Below are 18,332 nucleotides of genomic sequence, written 5' to 3' on the forward strand. Positions count from 1 at the left end.
AAGAGCCCTTAAACTGATGTGTTACTATTCACCAAGGACTAGTTCACATATCTAAGGTCCCATTCATAATATATATATATATGTGTAACCGCCTTGTGTTTACATCGTGATCAGCTGTCATTGGACACAGCGGATCATGTGGTAAATGGCCACTGTAATTGGCCTTATACCTCAATCTGTGATAAGCTGAGTCCCAAGGACTCTGCAAAAACACAGAGCGTGCCGCGGTCACTGGAGGACTTCCATGTATACCCTCTCAAGTAAGCCTGTGCTGTAGCTGTCTTTCGGCTATAGCGCACGCAGAACGTGGTTAATTTTCCTCTCCTCAGATTGACAGTGCTATTGTCCAAGGATATCTTCATTGCTCATCCATCCTAAGTGGAGCTTGCCCTTTTCACATATGTCATTTGGTGCGTGAGCACTGTTTTGGTAGTGGCTGCTGCTCTTATAGTTCAGTATTGTTATTTTATATTTATTTAGTTTAGCTGCCCATGGTTAGTTTGGTTTTGCGCATTAGTTCCCCCCCTTTATACATCCTAAGTGGAGCCACCCTATGACAGGAAGTGTGAAAATAAAGGAGGGGGGGGGAATTCTAATTTGCAGCAACCACATTTTAACCACTTCAGCCCCGAAAGAATTTACCCCCTTAATGACCAGAGCATTTTTTTGCAATGTGGCACTTCATCGCTTTGACTGACAATTGCGTGGTCGTGCGACGTGGCACCCAAACAATTTTTTTTCCCCGTAAATGGAGCTTTCTTTTGGTTGTATTTGATCACCTCTGCTGTTTTTTATTTTTTGCGTGACCAACAATTTTGAAAAATATTTTAAACTGTTTGTTTAGATTTTTTGGGGGATATTATAGCAAACTAATTTCTTCCTCAGTTTAGGCCGATATGTATTCTTCTACATATTGTTGATAAAAAAAAATTGCAGTAAGCGTATATTGATTGGTTTGCACAAAAGCGTACAAACTAGGGGGGGTAGATTTATGGCATTTTATTTTTTTCATTATTATTAATAATGACAGCAGTGTGTGTTTTTTTTTTTTTTTTATTTATTTTTTTTTATTTAGAGAATATAATTTTTTTTTTTGACTGCAACATTGCGGTGGACAGATCGGACACTTTTGACACTATTTTTGGATCATTGACATTTATACCACGATTGGAGCTAAAAAAAAAGCCACTGATTACTGTATAAATGTCACTGGCAGGGAAGGGGTTTACACTAGGGGCGATCAAGAGGTTAAATGTGTTCTAACTGTAGGGGGGGGCTCACTAGAACATGACAGAGATCACTGCTCCAGATAACTTGACAGGGATCTACTGGTAGCAGTAGATCCCTGTCATGCCACTGGGCAGAACAGGGAAATGCCTTGTTTTACATGGGCATCTCCCCGTTCTGCCTCCTGTGTCACGGTCCCGGCGGACGCATGCGGTTAAGGACTAGTAACAGCAACCTTGTGGCTACTTTCACAGTGGGGCTCAAATTGGGAGCAGCTGTTGTGTCCCAATTGACTTGAATGGGACTGCCTGCACGGGGAATGTATTATGTACCACGCCCTTGTTAACAAGGCCCAACCCTTGTTTTTGATCCCTCAACACTAACCAGGGCTGTGGAGTCGGTAGATAAATGTTTCGACTCCTAAATGTTCCGACAATCTAAATTTAGTAGGAGTCGGAGTTGGGGTCGGTGCATTGTTTGCAGACTCCGATTCCGACTCCAGATACCCAAAATTTCCTCCGACTCCACAGCCCTGACACTAACACTGAGTTCCTGCTTTTGCTCTGTAAATGCAGTGTGGCAGTTAGAGGAGTTCAACCCTAAAAATTGACCTCCGCTTAACCCACTCCTCGCCCCCATCATGTAATTTTTTTGGGGGGGGAGTGGGGGCTTCAGGAGAAGGGGACTTCCTGTCCCACTTCCTCCTTCTGCCGAGGGGCTGCAAAGGCGATACGTCATATCGCCTTTTGGCAGCCCCTCCCTGTAGGCGATCCCCTAGGACACGTGACAGGTCCTAGGCCATTGCCTGTCCAATCAAACAGGGCGCGCATGCGCAGTGCCGCTCGCGCATGCGCAGTGGGTGCCCAGCCGTGAAGCCGAAAGCCCACAGTGACAATGAAGAGGAGCGGAGCCCCGGCCGGCGCGTCGCTGGAACGTGGAGCAGGTAAGTGTCAGTTTATTAAAAGCCAGCAGCTACACTTTTTGTAGCTGCTGACTTTTAATAAACTTAAAAAATGGGTGGAAAACCCCTTTAAGTAAAAAGACTGTCAGATTGTGAACACTGTGTGTTGCATGGTTTACTGTTCTCTCCTGTACTATGTCATATTAGTTGGGTTGAAGAGAACATTACTATGGGGGTTATTTACAAAAGGCAAATCCACTTTGCACTACAAGTGCAGTTGCTGTAGATCCGAGGGGGACATGCATGGAAAATAAAAAACAGCATTTTTGCTTGCACATGATTGGATGATAAAATCAACAGAGCTTCCCCTCAGATCTAGAGCGATTGCACTTACAAGTGCACTTGTAGGGCAGAGTGGATTTCCCTTTAGTAAATCAACCCCTAAGTGTCCTTGTCTAACCTTTTTGACTGAAAAATAATTCCTGTAGCGTTTTATGTAATGGCATTCCTTGGCCTCATGTTACCTGTACATTCCACAGACTGTAAAACCTTCCTATGGGCCTCGTACTTTACAACTCTCAATGCGTTCTTCCTTTCCAACCTAGACAATGTGTTCTCTGCTGTATCACACTGTGATAGTTGGTTGTTTCATAGTTGCTTTATGAATAATACAGACTTGGGCAAATGTATAATTTCCCAAGCAAATATATCCTATAAACTATCTTTACCCACATTTACCCTGCTCCTAAATGTCAGTTTACCAGCAGCAGCGTACATGAGGCCAAAAGCCTGAAACCTACATTCAGTAAAATCTTGAAATAAAAAAAAAAAAACAGCCAGCTCCACTGTTTGTATTAACCACTTGCTGACTGCAAAATTATTATATATAAAAAAAATATTTAAATTTTGCGGTCGGCAAGTGGTTAATACGAACAGTGGCGCTGGCTGATTTTTATTTTTAATTTTTATTTCAAGATTTTACTGAATGGTGGTGTCAAGCTTTCAGACTGGGGCGGGAGCCGCGGTGGCGGTATAACGCAGCTAAAAATAGCTGCGCTATACCGCCGGGATTGCCGCGGGAATCAGCTGCTAGCGGTGCGGTATTAACCCCCACTAGCGGCCGATAAAGGGTTAATACCGCCCGCAATGCGCCTCTACAGAGGCGCATTGCGGGCGGTATTGCTGCGGTTTCCCATTGTTTTCAATGGGAAGGAGCGGTATACATGTATACCGCTCCTCTCACCGCTCCAAAGATGCTGCTGACAGGAGATTTTTTTGTCTCCCGCAAGCGCATCGCCTCAGTGTGAAAGCCCTCTGGCTTTCACATTGAGTCTGCAGTGAAGGAGTTTTTCAGGTGGGATAGCAGCGCTATTTTTAGCGCTGTACCGCCTGAAAAACTCCTCAATGTGAAAGGGGCCTTGGGCCTCATGTACACTATTGCTGGTAAACAGATGTTTAGGAGCAGTTGGGCATTTTCTTTATCGTACATCACGGGACACAGAGCGGCATTCATTACTATATGGGTTATATGGAGTACCTTCAGGTGTAGACACTGGCAATCTCAAACAGGAAATGCCCCTCCCTATATAACCCCCTCCCATAGGAGGAGTACCTCAGTTTTTACGCCAGTGTCTTAGGTGTTAGTCATGGTTTAGCTTGCCTCCGCATCCTTGGGATTAGGTGAGCTACCGGTTCTGTCCAAAAAAGCCTCAGCGCTAAAGTGGTCAGTAACCGGACCCCAAACCCTTGGGGTATAGCCCATAATGCTTTTCTTTTTAGAGAGCTGGACCCTGGGCCCAGAACTTAGAAACCTTTGCGTACCTAAAGTTTTCTGTTGCCAGGGTGCTATATGGGCCCAGGACAGTGGATCCTTCATAGGAACCCAGGGCCTGAAGGTCTAGACATCCCCACGGAGATGGGGGAAGATTGGGCCTCTTGCTTGGCAAAGTCCTGCGGCATGGAGCAGGTAAGTGAGGGGAAAACTTGCGGAACTTGGTTCTTAGCAGGTTTTTTTCTGGGGGGTCACAGGGGACATGCCTAAAGTTATGCACTGCATCTGGCAAACTAGTCACATATCATAAAGATAGGATGGCTCTCTATGTATTATTCCCCATAAGATGTGACCTCCCTTGTAGTGTTGGAAAAGCATTGAGTGGGGCCTGTGTTATATAAAAATATATGTGTGTGTCAGAGAGCTTTGCTTACCTGCAGGCCTCCAGGCGATGCTCCATTCAGTCTTCCTCCTCAGAGCCTGCAAGCAGGCAAAACGCTGGCCTCCTCATGGTTCCAGGCTGCAGGCTGCAGTTTGCTGGAACAGAGAGGTCCCTTCCTCCCAAAATCCCCCCCCCCTCCCCCTGTCGGGAGGGGCATTTCCTGTTTGAGGTTGCTGGGGGGGAAGGGCGGGTCAGTGGCTTAAAGGAAGGGGCGGCCCTTCCTTGTTTGTTCCATCAATACTTTGGAACTGAGGAGAAAGACCAGAGCGGTAGCACGGGGCGCCGAGGACACACAGTGGCCAGAAAGGATATTGCAGTCTTCAGAGGACTGTTTTGTCAAGCCTAGAAATAGGCTGTTTCTTTTCCATCTCATAGTTTTTCTTTGCAATACTACTCAGGGGGACAGAATGTTTTTTCTTTCCTGGATTTGAAACAAAAACGAAAAAAAAAAAAAAAAAAAAGTCATCTAGGGGAGAGGAAGCATTTTTTTTATCCCCCAAACAGGTGTTTGGACAATTAACTTTTATAGTTCCAAATACCAATAGGTAGCAGGTGTACCTCGGTATTGTACCATGGTATGCCGCTGTTTTCCCTACAGGGAGCCTTGGGGCCATCGGGATCTGGGGCTGGAGCTGACGCGGGTCAGTCCAACCCTAAGATGGTCACGGAGGAGGTATTACTCACCTCTTTAAAAGAGATGCAGAAAAGCATGGGAAAAATGATATCCGCAGCTATGCGGGGCAGTAAGCGGAATAGATCTCCGTCGCCCGAGCGCGGACCCTCAGAAGAGGAGGTCCTTTCCTCAGGGGAATTGGACGACCTCTTGGACACGGACCAAGTAGGTTCAGGGATCGAAGACCCGGATACAGAGGAGTCTGGGGCAGTCTCCCTGAGGGAGAGCTGGTGGATTCAAGGATTGTCGGACTTGGTCCATAGGACATTCAACTTGCCAGTACCAGATCTCCAGGTATCGACGGTTTCAGCTTTGGGCTCACTGAGGGCGCCTCAAAGCAATGCTGTGTTTCCGATCCATCCTCTATTAGAGGGAATTTTGTTCCAAGATTGGAACAAGCCAGATAAGATCTTCTTACCACCTAAAAGGTTCTCTGTCCTATATCCTATGGAAGAAAAATTTTCCAAAAGATGGGCTACTCCTGCAGTGGACGCAGCCATCTCATGTGTTAACAGATCGTTAACATGCCCTGTAGAAAACATACAGGTGTTCAAGGATCCAGTTGATAAGCGCTTGGAAGCACTACTTAAGAACTCCTTTACTACTGCAGGGGCAGTAGTACAGCCAGCTGTGGCTGCGATTGGGGTCGCTCAAGCATTATCGGATCAATTTAAGCAGATGCTTAAACTTATTCCGGCCCAGCAGGCAGAAAAATTTTCGGATGTCCCTAAGGCCATATGTTTTACGGTAGACGCAATCAAGGATTCTATCCAGCAAGCGTCACGTTTATCGTTAACCCTTATCCATATGAGAAGACTCTTATGGTTAAAAAGCTGGGAGGCTGAGCCCCCATGCAAGAAGCTCCTGGTAGGGTTCCCCTTCCATGGAGGACGACTCTTCGGAGAAGACCTAGATAAATACATTCAGACCATTTCAAACGGCAAGAGTACTCTCTTGCCAACTAAGAAGAAGGTTCAGGGACCTGCGTTTAAACGACAGTATTCCCCTGGGCAGGGGCCCTCTAATGCCAAGCAGTATCGACGGCCTCCTGCAAAAGCAAACTTCGGCTTCAACAGCAGATCACAAGGACAGGCTGTTAGAGGCAAAAGGCAGTGGTTTCGCAAACCAGCAAGACCAGCCCCCAAGCCAACCTTATGAAGGGGCGCCCCCACCCACGAAGGTGGGGGGAAGGCTGCGACTCTTTTCAGAGATTTGGGAAGCCAGCATTCCCGACGAGTGGGTACGGTCTTCCGTGGCCACAGGCTACAAATTAGATTTCCTAAGGTTTCCTCCTCCTCATTTCCAGAAGTCGAGGATTCCAAACGATCCGGAAAAGGGAGCCGCATTAAGATCGGCATTAGATCATCTACTTTCCCAGGAAGTAATAGTAGAGGTACCAGTCCTGGAACAGGGGCTGGGTTTCTACTCCAACCTATTCATCATCCCAAAATCCAATGGAGATGTCAGGCCAATTTTGGACCTAAAGATGGTAAATGCATATCTAAAGATCCGCTCATTTCGGATGGAATCCGTGCGGTCAGCAGCTGCCACACTCCAGAAGGACGACTTCATGGCGTCCATAGACATAAAGGATGCCTACCTTCATGTTCCAATTTATCAGCCACATCAAAGATATCTACGCTTCATGGTGGCTTCGCGTCACTTCCAATTCGTGGCGCTTCCCTTCGGGTTGGCTACGGCCCCCCGGGTGTTCACGAAGGTCCTAGCTCCAATCCTAGCCAAACTAAGGATCCAAGGGGTCACGATCCTAGCATACCTGGACGACCTCCTAGTCATAGATCACTCGTCTCCCGGCTTGGAGCGAGCAGTGGCCCTCACGGTCCAATACCTCGAGAGGTTCGGCTGGGTCCTAAATCGAGAAAAGTCAGCTTTCCAGCCCACAAAGCAGTTGGAATATCTCGGCATGAGATTAGACACAGAACAACAAGGAGTGTTCCTACCTCTGAGGAAGGTAAAAGCCATCAAGGAATTAATCCTACTGGTTCTAAGCAAGAAAGAACCGACTATTCGCCTATGTATGAGGTTACTAGGCAAGATGGTGGCCACATTCGAGGCGGTACCATACGCCCAGAGCCACACTCGCATCCTACAGGCAGCCATCCTGTCAGCATGGAGCAGAAGGCCACAGGCCTTGGATATCCCGTTGCCGCTCTCATCAAGAGTCCGACAAAGTCTGTGTTGGTGGTTAGACCCTCAGAATCTACTGAAGGGGAGGTCTTTCAGCCCAGTGGCTTGGAAGATAGTGACCACAGACGCCAGCCTGACGGGCTGGGGAGCAATTTTGGATGGTTGCACTCGCCAAGGTACTTGGGCAAAGCCAGAGAAGCAGTTGCCCATCAACATCTTGGAGCTCAGAGCTGCTCGACTAGCCCTCAGGGCTTGGACGTCAAAATTGCAGGGGTTCCCGGTGAGAATTCAATCAGACAATGCCACGGCCGTGGCACACATAAATCACCAAGGGGGAACCAGGAGTCAAGCCGCTCAGAGAGAGGTGAGCTTGATTCTTCTATGGGCAGAGGCTCATGTGCCCTGCATATCGGCAAGATTCATTCCAGGAGTGGACAACTTTCAGGCGGACTTCTTAAGCCGCCAGACTCTATGGCCGGGGGAATGGTCTCTGCATCCACTAGTCTTTCAAGCACTCTGCCAAAGATGGGGAGTGCCGGACGTGGATATCATGGCATCGAGACTCAACAAGAAACTAGACAGGTTCATGTCCCGCTCAAGGGATCCGATGGCCTGCGGAACCGATGCGTTGGTTTGCCCTTGGCATCAGTTCAAACTTCTTTATGCGTTTCCCCCGCTCCAGTTACTACCCCGCCTGCTGCGCAGGATCCGGGTGGAGCACATACCAGTCATCCTGGTAGCTCCAGCATGGCCCAGAAGGGCATGGTACTCACTAATCTTAAGGATGGTAGTGGGAGACCCTTGGACTCTTCCTCTACGGCCAGACCTGCTATCGCAAGGTCCGATCCTCCACCCTGCCTTACGGCATCTAAATTTGACGGCCTGGAAGCTGAATCCCTGATTCTCAGGGGTAGAGGTCTGTCTCAGAAAGTAATCTCTACCCTAATCAGAGCCAGGAAACCGGTCTCTAGGGTGATTTATTACAGGGTCTGGAAGGCCTATGTAGGCTGGTGTGAGTCCAAGCGATGGCTTTCTCGCAAATTTACCATCGATAGAGTATTAAGTTTTCTCCAGCTAGGAGTGGATAAAGGATTGGCATTAAGCACAATCAAAGGACAGATTTCTGCTCTGTCAGTGTGGTTTCAGCGGCCGCTGGCCACCCACTCGCTGGTTAAGACCTTCCTTCAAGGGGTCTTACGTATTAGACCTCCAGTTAAATCCCCGCTTTGTCCGTGGGATTTAAATCTTGTTCTGTCAAGTTTACAGAAACAACCGTTTGAGCCGTTGGCTGATATTCCTTTGGTTCTACTGACAAGGAAGTTAGTATTTTTGGTTGCCATAGTTTCCGCAAGAAGAGTTTCGGAGCTGGCAGCCTTATCCTGTAAGGAACCATATCTTGTTTTTCATAAGGACAGGGTCGTTCTCCGCCCTCATCCTTCCTTCCTTCCGAAGGTCATATCCAGTTTTCATTTGAACCAGGATTTGGTATTACCATCCTTCTTCCCTAAACCTACTTCCAGAAAGGAAGGGTTGCTGCATACCTTGGATATTGTCAGGGCCATGAAGGCCTATCTTAAAGCTACAAAGAAGATCCGGAAGACAGATGTGCTGTTCATTCTACCGGATGGGCCCAAGAAGGGGCAGGCAGCTGCAAAGTCCACCATTTCTAGGTGGATTAAGCAATTAATCACTCAGGCCTACGGCTTGAAAGGGTTGCCTCCTCCAGTATCATTAAAGGCTCATTCTACTAGAGCCATGGGCGCCTCCTGGGCAGCACACCACCAGATCTCTATGGCTCAAGTTTGCAAGGCGGCAACCTGGTCTTCTGTCCACACGTTTACAAAATTCTACAAGTTGGACAAAAGAAGGAATACTGATACTGCCTTCGGGCAGGCAGTGCTGCAGGCTGCAGTTTGAGACCCTCGGATTCCGGGGGCTCCTCTTGTTCGAGTTAAATTTAAAAATTTTATTTTTCTCAACTAAGTTGGATTTATTATGATTTGAGTATATCTCTAAATTAAATCCTTTTGTCTTGGAGATGTTCTCCCTCCCCTCATTGTAAGCATTGCTTTGGGACATCCCATATAGTAATGAATGCCGCTCTGTGTCCCGTGATGTACGATAAAGAAAAAGAGATTTTTAATACAGCTTACCTGTAAAATCTTTTTCTTGGAGTACATCACGGGACACAGAGCTCCCACCCCTCTTTTTTGAGGACCATTTTGGGAGGCATACTGCTTGCTACAAAACTGAGGTACTCCTCCTATGGGAGGGGGTTATATAGGGAGGGGCATTTCCTGTTTGAGATTGCCAGTGTCTACACCTGAAGGTACTCCATATAACCCATATAGTAATGAATGCCGCTCTGTGTCCCGTGATGTACTCCAAGAAAAAGATTTTACAGGTAAGCTGTATTAAAAATCTCTTTTTTGTCAACTGCTCCTGAACTCCTCCTCCTGTTATCTTATCCGTACATGTACAAAGGGTCGTTCATAGTCGTTTCTACGCAGTTGAGTTTGGAGGTTTTTTTTGGAAAGCAAAAAAATGAGTTCAGACGCTGAGTTACTTTAGAGGCATTTCAAGCGCCAAGCTAACCCGCGTTTTTTCAGCATGTAAATGCGCCAAAATGGACGTTTTTAAACGTGGGTTACTATCTGTCAAGTTAAATCGTTCAGGAGAGGTTGTAAAAACGTCCCGTGTACATGAAGCCTTAGGAGCCAATTATTAGAATAGACTTCAAATGACCATTAGATAAATTTGCTTGATATTTGTACTTGATCTACTTCATTTTTGAAAAAATTTGTTCACACAGGTATGTTGTACCAAATAGTAACACAGGTCTACAAGCAAATTGCTTTAAATTTGTAAACTGCTTAGGCTGCAGATCTTTACAAAATTGGATCTAATTTGCTTCCTTATGGTTTGTCTTTTAGTTGTCATCTTGTTTGTAGGTCGATCATTTGCCAATTGAAACTGACTTGAGTGTTTCAACATTGCAGTCAAATGGATTTTGAAACTGTTTTTTTTCTATCTGCTTTCAAGATCAGAAAATTGTTCCTGTAATTGTGTTTTTTAACAATTTCAGTAGCAAATAAACAAAGTAAATTGTGTTGTGAAATTTTTTATGAAGAAAATAAAAAAACAACATAGGAAATGAACCAAATTATGAAGATTTACCTGTCCTTCAAAGCGCATCAGTTTTCTTTTGAATGACTTGATGTGCACAAAGCGGTCATAAATCAAATTGGCCTCACCTTGCAATTTCAGATTCAGTTGATTCATATGATAAATTCCAATTTCCAAAGCTAGGCACAGTTTGATTAAAGTGGTTTGGGTCGATTTTATTTTCTGTGAGAACTTTAATTTGGAGAAAAAAAAATAAACAAAAAGAAGCGTGATAGAACTGTTCCACGTGGGGGTAAGGAAATCCCAAAAGTCGCACTTTTCAGCAAAACCCTGTGAGGAGATGCACGACAGCCCCAGCCTGGGCCCCCAACCAGACCATGTCCACCAACATGTCCCACTCCACCCCCAGGGCCCATGATTGCAGCCCGTACTGGGGCTGTCATGTATCTCCTCACAGGATTTTGCTGCTATGTGTGATTTTTTTTTTTTTTTTTTTTTTTTTTTTTTTTGGGACTTCCTTTCCTTATTGGATGTTTTTTTAACTTGATTTCCAACACTGGTTTGGCTGCTATTTTTGTAGTAATAGTTTATTTTTCTTGCAGGTTCTTGGTGGGTTCCCAGGTCTCTTCGGCAGTCATGGGTTACAAGCACAACCGCACAGGAACTTATCACTGCACGAGTATCTTAGCATGGATCTTCTTAAAGATGCTGGCATCTCCACCCCTAAAGGCTTTGTTGCAAGAACGCCAGAAGAGGCTTATACTGTAGCTAAAGAAATAGGTATGGGTTTTCTGCTGTCAACAGGGACAAAACTTTATTTCAGTTGGGAGTTGGCTGTTTAAAAAAACAAAAGGCAATATATAGTTATGTGAAGTACACTGCATGGGAATTTATTGATGACTTCAACATTTTAACAGGTGAAATATTCAAACAATGCCTACAAATGAATGTGTATGACATATCAGTTCTCATAATCTAAATCAGGGGTGGGGAACCTGCGGCCCGCGAAATCATTCCATCCGGCCCCCCATGCGATCGTAAAACAGCGCCGCCGATTGTCACTATGGAGCGGAGTATATGTATTGCTAAACACACTGACAATGAATGAATGATCATGGCGATCATTCATTCATTGTCCGTGTGTTTAGCAATACATTTACTCCGCTCCTGCGGCCCGCCCCTGTTAGCCGGCGCCAGCCTCCAGCCATTGCACTGCAGCTGATGAGCTGCTCCCCCTAGGTTTACAGTCCCGCCCGGCGGCGGCGTGACGTCACGGCGGGCGGGGATTACCTTTCATGGCTGGCTGGGATGGCACTAGCCAGCGCCACTGACGAGGAACCATTTCCAGCAGCAAGTAAGGCAGCCATAAATATTATGCTGACAGCATCATGAAATACGGTGTATTTTTTTAATATGCAGCATAGCAGCGGGGGGAGGGGGGTAAATGTCCTGCACAGGACATTAATACATAAGTTACCATGACCAGTGCAGGACATTTACCCCCCCCCCCACATGCTGCATATTAAAAAGATCATATTCATCATATTTACAGTTAATAATTTTCATGTAAATATGATGAATATGATCTTTTTTAATATGCAGCATGTGGGGGGGGGGGTAAATGTCCTGCACTGGTCATGGTAACTTATGTATTAATGTCCTGTGCACTGTGCAGGACATTTACCCCCCTCCCCCCGCCGCTATGCTGCATATTAAAAAAATCACAGACGGTCATCAAAGTTAATAATCTTCAGACTGCATCATTCTGTATGCAGTCTGAAGATTATTAACTGTGATGACGGTCTGTGATTTTTTTAATATTCAGCATGGCGGTGGGGGGAGGGGGTAAATGTCCTACCTACACAGTTGCACTGGTCATAGTAACTCATGTATTAATGTCCTGCACTGTGAGTTACCATGACCAGTGCAGGACATTTACCCCCTCCCCCCATGCTGAATATTAAAAAAAAAAATCACAATGTCATTAGGGGAAAGTTCTTATCTTTATTCAGCAGTTCTGAGTCCCGAAAATCTAATCTCCCCACGTCCTCTTCTATACAGATACCCTGGCTGAGTAATGTAATTGCCGAGAACCTCTGCACAAGGATTACTCCGCCTGAGCCCGAAAACCATCAACTAGTCCCTGCAGAGTAATCCTTGTGCTGCTGATCCCGTCAATTACATTACTCAGTGTATGTGTATAGAAGAGGACATTGGGGCTCAGATTAAGTTGTCCGAACTGCTGTATAAGAATAAGAACTTTCCCCTACCAACTTTAACTACTAGTGTTCCTCCACCAGCTAAGCCACAGTACAGTTTGAATCATGTGTCCGGGTAGAAGGCGGAAGGAGACAGACACATGATTCAAACCCCGTACTGTCCGGGTCAATCCTGTACAGGTGGCAACCCTAGGTAAATGTCCTGCACTGGTCAATGGTCATGGTAACTCATGTATTAATGTCCTGCACAGTGCAGGGTTCTGTGTAATGTAAAGGGGTCCAGTGATGCAGGGTGCTGTGTAATGTAAAGGGGTCCAGAGGTGCAAGGTGCTGTGTAATGTAAAGGGGTCCAGTGATGCAGGGTGCTGTGTAATGTAAAGGGGTCCAGTGATGCAGGGGGGGGGGAGACACGTTTAATCCCCGCTATAACAGGCTAATTTTTAAGTTGATAATTTTGTACGGCCCCCGAATGATGTTACAAAATTCCAAATGGCCCTTGGCAGAAAAAAGGTTCCCCACCCCTGATCTAAATGAACAAAAAATGCAGATCTGTCACATGGAAAAAAGTACACTGATGCATTTCCAACAACTTCTTATTCATAAGGTTAGTGTCAGGTGTTCCAGATTAGATGCCAACAATTAGAACCCCTTTACCTAAAGGCTAAAACAGGTTGGACCTACATACTTTGTATTTAGAGCAGCCTTTTGTTAACCACCGCCGATCAGAGGGGAATAGATGAGAGCCGTCGCTGGATGATCACAGCAGGGAACATCACAGCTTTCATCAATAGCTGTGTGTTCCCCTGCGGCGCGCCATCACATAAGCTCCTCCTCTTTTTCCGGGACTTTGACAGAGCACCGTCCAATCCTAGGGCAGGTGACATGTATCAAAGATCCCCGGACAAGAGGAGGGGCTTATGTGACGGCGCACCGCAGGTGAACACACAGCTATTGAAATGAAAGCTGTGATGTTCCCTGCTGTGATCATCCACAGGTAGGCTGCACTGCTGGGGCACGCGCAGGCTGCACTGCTGGGCACGGATAAAGTTATTCAAAACAAAACATAAAAGTAGTGTCATTTCATGAGATTTATGAGGGCGGGTTTAGGGACGGGATTAGAGGCGGGGCAGGGTAGGGGTTAGGCGGGCAACTGGTGGCGAGTAACCCTTGAGGCCTGGCTAGTAGCTCAGGACTTGATATTTTGAGCCCTGTTCTAATGGCTCCACCCAGCAGAATAACGCACCATGTCACAAAGCTCAAATCCTCTCACCACTGGTTTCTTGAAGGTGAGATCACTGTACTCCAGATCTACAGTCACCAGATCTTATTTTAATGGAGCACCTTTGGGATGTGGAGGATCAATGCCGTCTACATTGATTATCAGTGGGAAGAGTGTTACCCTTTCTATGGTGCTCAGAATGCCATCTTTACAGACGGCTAAAAATATCATTGGTGTCATGCTGATGGTTTACCAAATGGTGTTGACCCTGGAACTATGCAGCTATCAAATGAAAGGACAATCAACCACAGCTTAAAATAACTCTAGCAACCTAGGAACCTGAGTTGGGAATGGATGATTTGGGCTCTGATTCTTTTTGTGCCCTTTCACCGCAAATGTCACCCACCCCCCCCCCAGCGCCAAGATGTGAATGGAGTCTCTTTGTTGTTGTCGTGTGTGATGTCACCTTGCCATGATCAAAGGAGCTCTCTAAGGCCCTTGGGGGAGGGGGTGAAAGATTGCAAAATAACCAAATTATTTTTAAATCTTTCATTCACCTGTAAGAATATCCTCTACAAATGGCATATAATCCTGAAGCACACTAGCAAATCCATGAAATGATAGCTCAAAACAAAAACATAGAAGGTTATAGCCTGGCCTAGTAAAGCGTGATTTGATTCCCATCTAAATGTTGTGGTAGAATTTTTGAAATGGGCAATTCATGCAAGGATACCCACAAACGTCTAGGGTGTATTGTTCAAAATGTCAGTTTGTCACAGTCTGGTGGACATAAACTGCGTAGTCTAAAAAAAATTGATTTGCTAAAGGGGGCAAGGGAACCAGCTTCCAAGGGTGCACTTACTTTTCCCATATTGCGCCATTATATTAATTTTATATTTTTGTTGAATAAATTATTTAAAATCCACACGTTCCATGGGGTGTACACAGGGCCGGACTGGGAATAAAAACCAGCCCTGGAAATAATTTCATACCAGCCCCATAACATTATTATACCAGCCCAACATCATAACATCATGCGCTTTGCCGGCGGTATAGCTGCGGTGCCCATTCATTTCAATGTGCAGGAGCGGTGGAGGAGTGTGAGGAGCTGCTCTTTCAGAGCGCTTTGCAGGTGATATCTTTAGCGTTCTAGCACCTGCAAAGCGCCTTAATGTGAAAGGGGTTGAACTCTGATATAAAGGGGGGCACTGGTGACCAGAGACCCCACTTATATCAGAGTCCACTGCATTCCCCTTTACATCAGAGTACCCCCTTGCACTGTATGATGTAAAGGGGAACTCTGGGAATGCGGGGAGGACTCTGGTGACCAGAGACCACCTTCCGCAGAAAGTGAACACTAAGGTAAGGGTGTTTACTGATATAAGGGGGAAACCTTTAGATCAGTCCCCTCTTACAATATTGTATTGACCCCCCCCCCCCCCCCCCAGACTGACCTGGCGGTGCCGTCACTGACCTCCTATATCCGGTACACCGTGTGGGGCTCAGTCAGTTGGCTCCAGCTTGGTGGCTCTGGTTTTATCCCATAGTTTCCTCTCCACAGTCCATACACGTCTGACTTCTCTCTTTACCCTCATCCTGGCGGCACTCCCACTCTCAACTGCTCTCCAGACCTGATATAAGACAAGAGATGGTCAGAGGCTGCAGATGGTACAGGGGAGGTCAGAGGCTGTGGAGGGGGGGACATGGGGTCAGGGCCTGCCGAGGGAGGGACAGGAGGTCACAGGCTGCGGAGGGGGGACAGGAGGTCAGAGGCTGCGCGTGGCACAGGGGAGGTCAGAGGCTGCGCGTGGCACAGGGGAGGTCAGAGGCTGCGCGTGGCACAGGGGAGGTCAGAGGCTGCGCGTGGCACAGGGGAGGTCAGAGGCTGCGCGTGGCACAGGGGAGGTCAGAGGCTGCGCGTGGCACAGGGGAGGTCAGAGGCTGCGCGTGGCACAGGGGAGGTCAGAGGCTGCGCGTGGCACAGGGGAGGTCAGAGGCTGCAGAAATCAGATGCTGCGGGGAGGGGACAGGAGGTCAAAGAGGCTGCGGAGGGGGGGGGGGCAGGAGGTCAAAGAGGCTGCGGAGGGGGGGGGCGCAGGAGGTCAAAGAGGCTGCGGAGGGGGGGCACAGGAGGTCAGAGGCTGTGGGGAGGGGACGGGAGGTAAGAGGCTGCAGAGGGGGGGGGGGCAGGATATCGGAGGCTGTGGAGGTCAAAGCCTGCGGAGGGGGGCAGGAAGTCAGAGGCTGTGGGGAGGGGACAGGTCAGAGGCTATTGGAATCGATATGTTGGGAATGGCTAAAGCTGTCCCCTCCCTGCAGCGTCTGTGTGGCAGTAGATAGAGCAGCTGCAATGATTTGGCTGTTAGAATCGATATGTTGGGAATGGCTAAAGCTGCCTGGAGATATTGATTATACAGAATGATGGAAAGTCCACCCCCTCTGCAGCCTCTGACCTCCTGTCCCTCCCCCCCCCGGATCATTCAGTGGCTGTATAATCAATATCTCTAGGCAGCTTAGCCATTCCCAACATATCGATTCCCAATAGCCAAATCATTGCAGCAGCTCTATCTACTGCCACTGCCACACAGACGCTGCAGGGAGGGGAGGAAGGAAGAGGCACACGCCAGACTAGACCTACCTCACCTCACTGAGGGGTGCCGGCGGTGCTGCTGCTTAAATTTTAAAAATGGCGCCGCTCGGCGATGTCGTGTTACTGCGCATGCGCCCGCCTTTCCGAAACTTGCCAAGCGTGTACGGGCTTTTCCGAGAGCGGCTAGCTTCGGGGACTGCGCTGGCGCATGCGCAGTGACACGACGTCGCCGAGCGGCGCCATTTTTTTTCAGGAGCCGCTGCCCTTACAGCGGCCTCCAGGAGCAGCCAGCCCACCGGGAATTTTCCCGGTGGGCCAGTCCGGCCCTGGGTGTACATCATTTTTCACATGACTGTATTTCTCTTTAGTTTTTGTTGCTGGTTATTTCGTTTTTTCATTGTCGGTGAGAATTTTAACTTTATTGGGCCATTTATTTTCTCCATCAACATAAATTTTTTATAAAAAGTTAGTGGAGAATGGGTATTTCTTTTCAGAACCGTCTTCCAAAGTGGGAGTGCTGTGTGTTATCTTATCCTAATTGCTATAGATGGCTTTCCCACATCACACATACAAAGGACATGAAGATGAACTGCCATTCGTACTGGCAGGTGGTAGGAACACGGTGTCTATGTACCCTGAAATGTCATCTAAGGTCAGACAGCTGGGTACCTTATCCCTATATATTTGCCATGTCCCACTCTTTATACTAGTTTTTTTTAAAAAGGGTACTGTGGCTGAGTTATATGGCAGGCTACCAACAGAATTCCAGCTCAAGTATGTGCCCTGCTCTGGATTCTAATTGTAAATCGAATATTGTAATGATGAATGTCATTTAAATGTTACTTGAATGTGATTCCACGTTGAACAGATTTCTTTAACAAAATTGTTAAGTCTTGTACTTTCCTTGTAACCTTCTGTGTCTTTGCTGCTGGCAATCTCCTCAATGTAATTTTGTTCCAGACCCAAGCACATTCACTCCTGGTGGCTGTATAGCTTAATCTTTCTAACCCATTTTTACATAATCAATTACACCTTATTGTAAATTAAAATTGAATTATGTTTTTTAAGGCCTCATGGGAACAAAGGCGCATGACCTGAAAAAGTGGTGTGTGTGTTTGTTTGTTTGTTTGTTTGTTTGTTTGTTTGTTTTTTGAGAGCAGCGTTCCACAGTTTGCTAGCTGGTGTCATGAGTGCCATAACATGCTTATATGTAACATATAGCTCCCTAGATCCCTGCAAATGTTTTCTTTTTGAGAGACTGGTCATTGAAAAAAATTGCATGATTTGCTCTTGGTCTCTCACCGAACCTATTCTGGGCCTTAACATAACTACAGCCATATTGTTGGTGTTCCAAAGGCTCTGTAAATACAGACTTTCTGAAAATCTGTGCATAATGAATGCTTATGACTGCTGATGGTGGTCCTTAAAGGACAACTGTACCTGACTGACAATGTCTTTGATGGGTTAGATTTTCAACACCGCCTCCATACGTTACTACAGTATGGAGATTAAAGTAAAAGGCCCCAGACCACAGGCTGTCCCTTACCCCCTTCTCAAAACTTCACATCGGCATACATCCGTGCATGCAGATGTGAAATCGCCTAACACTTTTTTTTTTTTTTTTTTTGTTTTTGTTTTTACCTTTTCTTCCCCCTTCTCCTTTTTTTTTTTATTTTCTTCCGCTACCCTCTGGTATCATTATTGCCTTCAGGGGTCTCATAAACTATGAGATCTTGCAGTATTGTCATACTGCACATGCATGAAATGTACAATATTGTGCGCCTTTATCACGCACGTGCACGGTACGACACAACAGGCATCTATTGTGGGGAAGGAGACTGTTGCTTCTCCTGGAGATCCAACAGGGTGAAGTAAATGTGTTCAGACTTCACAAAGTCAGTTGACACACTTTAAGATCATTCTGATTAATAGGACTAGGCTAGAATCAATAGATATACAATGTTGAATGAAAATTTCATATATATAATTACCATATTTTCCGGCGTATAAGACGAC

The 18,332-nt window shown here is 46.5% G+C and overlaps 1 protein-coding gene across 1 annotated transcript in view; it reads left to right on the forward strand.

Moving 5' to 3' along the window:
• SUCLA2 (succinate-CoA ligase ADP-forming subunit beta) overlaps positions 1 to 18,332 on the forward strand; it is a 108,045-nt gene that overhangs the window by 15,058 nt on the left and 74,655 nt on the right. Inside the window, exon 2 of the mRNA XM_040341247.1 lies at positions 10,891 to 11,068. Coding sequence (XP_040197181.1) covers positions 10,891 to 11,068 — 178 coding nt within the window. The remainder of the gene's footprint in view (positions 1 to 10,890; positions 11,069 to 18,332) is intronic.

Source organism: Rana temporaria, chromosome 2 (assembly GCF_905171775.1).
Source record: "Rana temporaria chromosome 2, aRanTem1.1, whole genome shotgun sequence".
Lineage (NCBI taxonomy): Eukaryota > Metazoa > Chordata > Amphibia > Anura > Ranidae > Rana > Rana temporaria.